Source organism: Elephantulus edwardii, unplaced genomic scaffold, assembly GCF_000299155.1.
Source record: "Elephantulus edwardii isolate Elephantulus edwardi_28Jun2011 unplaced genomic scaffold, EleEdw1.0 scaffold00001, whole genome shotgun sequence".
NCBI lineage: Eukaryota > Metazoa > Chordata > Mammalia > Macroscelidea > Macroscelididae > Elephantulus > Elephantulus edwardii.
The window spans coordinates 1,602,357-1,603,825 of record NW_006399751.1 but is presented as its reverse complement, the minus strand read 5'-3'; the positions used below and the strand labels follow the sequence as shown (position 1 = coordinate 1,603,825).

The following is a 1,469-nucleotide window of genomic DNA, read 5'->3' as shown; positions in this document are numbered from 1 at the left end:
CTCCTTATCCTTAGTTCTGGCAAATTTAACTATGATATGCCTTGATGTTTTTCTTTTGGGGTCGAATCTATATGGTGTTCGCTGAGCTTCCTAGTTTCCTTTTATTAAGTTTTGTGGTGTTTATTATTTACCTTGCTCTTTGTATACTCGGCTTACTTTTCCTCTCCCCCCACCCTATGTTTTACTAGGAAAGACAGCAGTATTTGGCATTTGCAAGTGTAGGCTCAGGTGGTGAAGACAAGTGATTTATCCTTTGAAAAATCTTAGCTTCTTTAGAATTACAAATTTCATGGTATTAGTTAAAAATGGAAATACTGGTGCACTTCTCCCAGTGGATATTTTGGAAATTATTGCCACCGCCATATAATTGACAGATTTGCTGGTCTAGGGCAAAGCCATTGGCTGGATGAGGCTTACCCTTGGTTTTCTTTGCTTCTTCCCTCAGCCCTCCCTTCCCTGAGAGTCAGCCCCGATGACTGCGGCCGTGCCCCTGACAGCCCAACAACAGGTGAGCTGTGAACCCCTCACGTCAGCTGTAGGTCTGATTTGAAGGAAGTGGGGGATGATGAGGGTGATGAGAGCCAGTGCAATAGGATGACGCCTGTTGGTTCCCTCCATTGTAACTGGGTGTTGGGGAGAGAGCGAACGGAGAGTGGCTAAGCAGCTAGAGTCCCCAGAATCCCTGAAGTGGATGGAGACAGCTGGAGAGAATGTGGAAGGAGAAGTGCAGGCCCCTGTTTTCTGTGGTTCTTTGTCCAGTCCCAGGACGGGTCCGCAGGTCTAGTACTCCCCCTGCAGAAGGGCCTGCATGAATGAGCATGGCAGTTAAGGTCCAATGTACAGAGTGAGCACTGTCCCAAGGTTCTTGGGCATTGAAGAAGTGAGGGCTGAAGTATAATGAGCAAAAGATAAGAAAAAGGGAGAACACCACTTGTTCTCCAAAAGAAGGGTGAATTTTAGAATTATGTTCATTACAACTGGCTGAGGGAGGCACTGGAATGGGATGGAGGAATTTTTACAAGGAAGCAGAAAAGCTGAAGTTAGGGATCCCATCACCAGGCCTTGTAGCTATGAGCCATCACTTAACCTCTTTGTGCCTTAAGTAACTTCATTTGCAAAGTGAACATAGGTATATTCTGGGGACAGGGAAAGTAATTTGTTGGTAGGTTCCTCATGGGATTTCTCTATCTAGTAGCTTCATGTCTATACTCCAGGTCTCAACTGTGGACTTCCCACCTCTGTCAGCTCTTTCTGCCCCGCTAACTCGCTGATGGGTTGTCTTCCTTATAACTCCCAACCCTGTTCTGGGTCCCTGCAGGCTACTGGTATCACCATAAAGCAGGTGTGATCACTCGGTTCCTACACTACCCCATGAATTTTTTTTTTTATTTTTATTGTATTATTTTTATGTGTACCGTCAAATCAGATCTGACTGGTACAGGAGGAGATTGCCCCCTCCTTCTCCAGCA

General features: G+C 45.7%; 1 protein-coding gene across 1 annotated transcript in view; it reads left to right on the top strand.

The window, feature by feature from the left end:
• Window positions 1-472: 472 nt before the first annotated feature.
• The window catches only part of ZNF19 (zinc finger protein 19), a 7,801-nt gene continuing 6,804 nt past the window's right edge, over window positions 473-1,469 (top strand). The window contains exon 1 of the mRNA XM_006878870.1: window positions 473-508. Within this exon, the coding sequence (XP_006878932.1) occupies window positions 473-508 (36 nt within the window). The remainder of the gene's footprint in view (window positions 509-1,469) is intronic.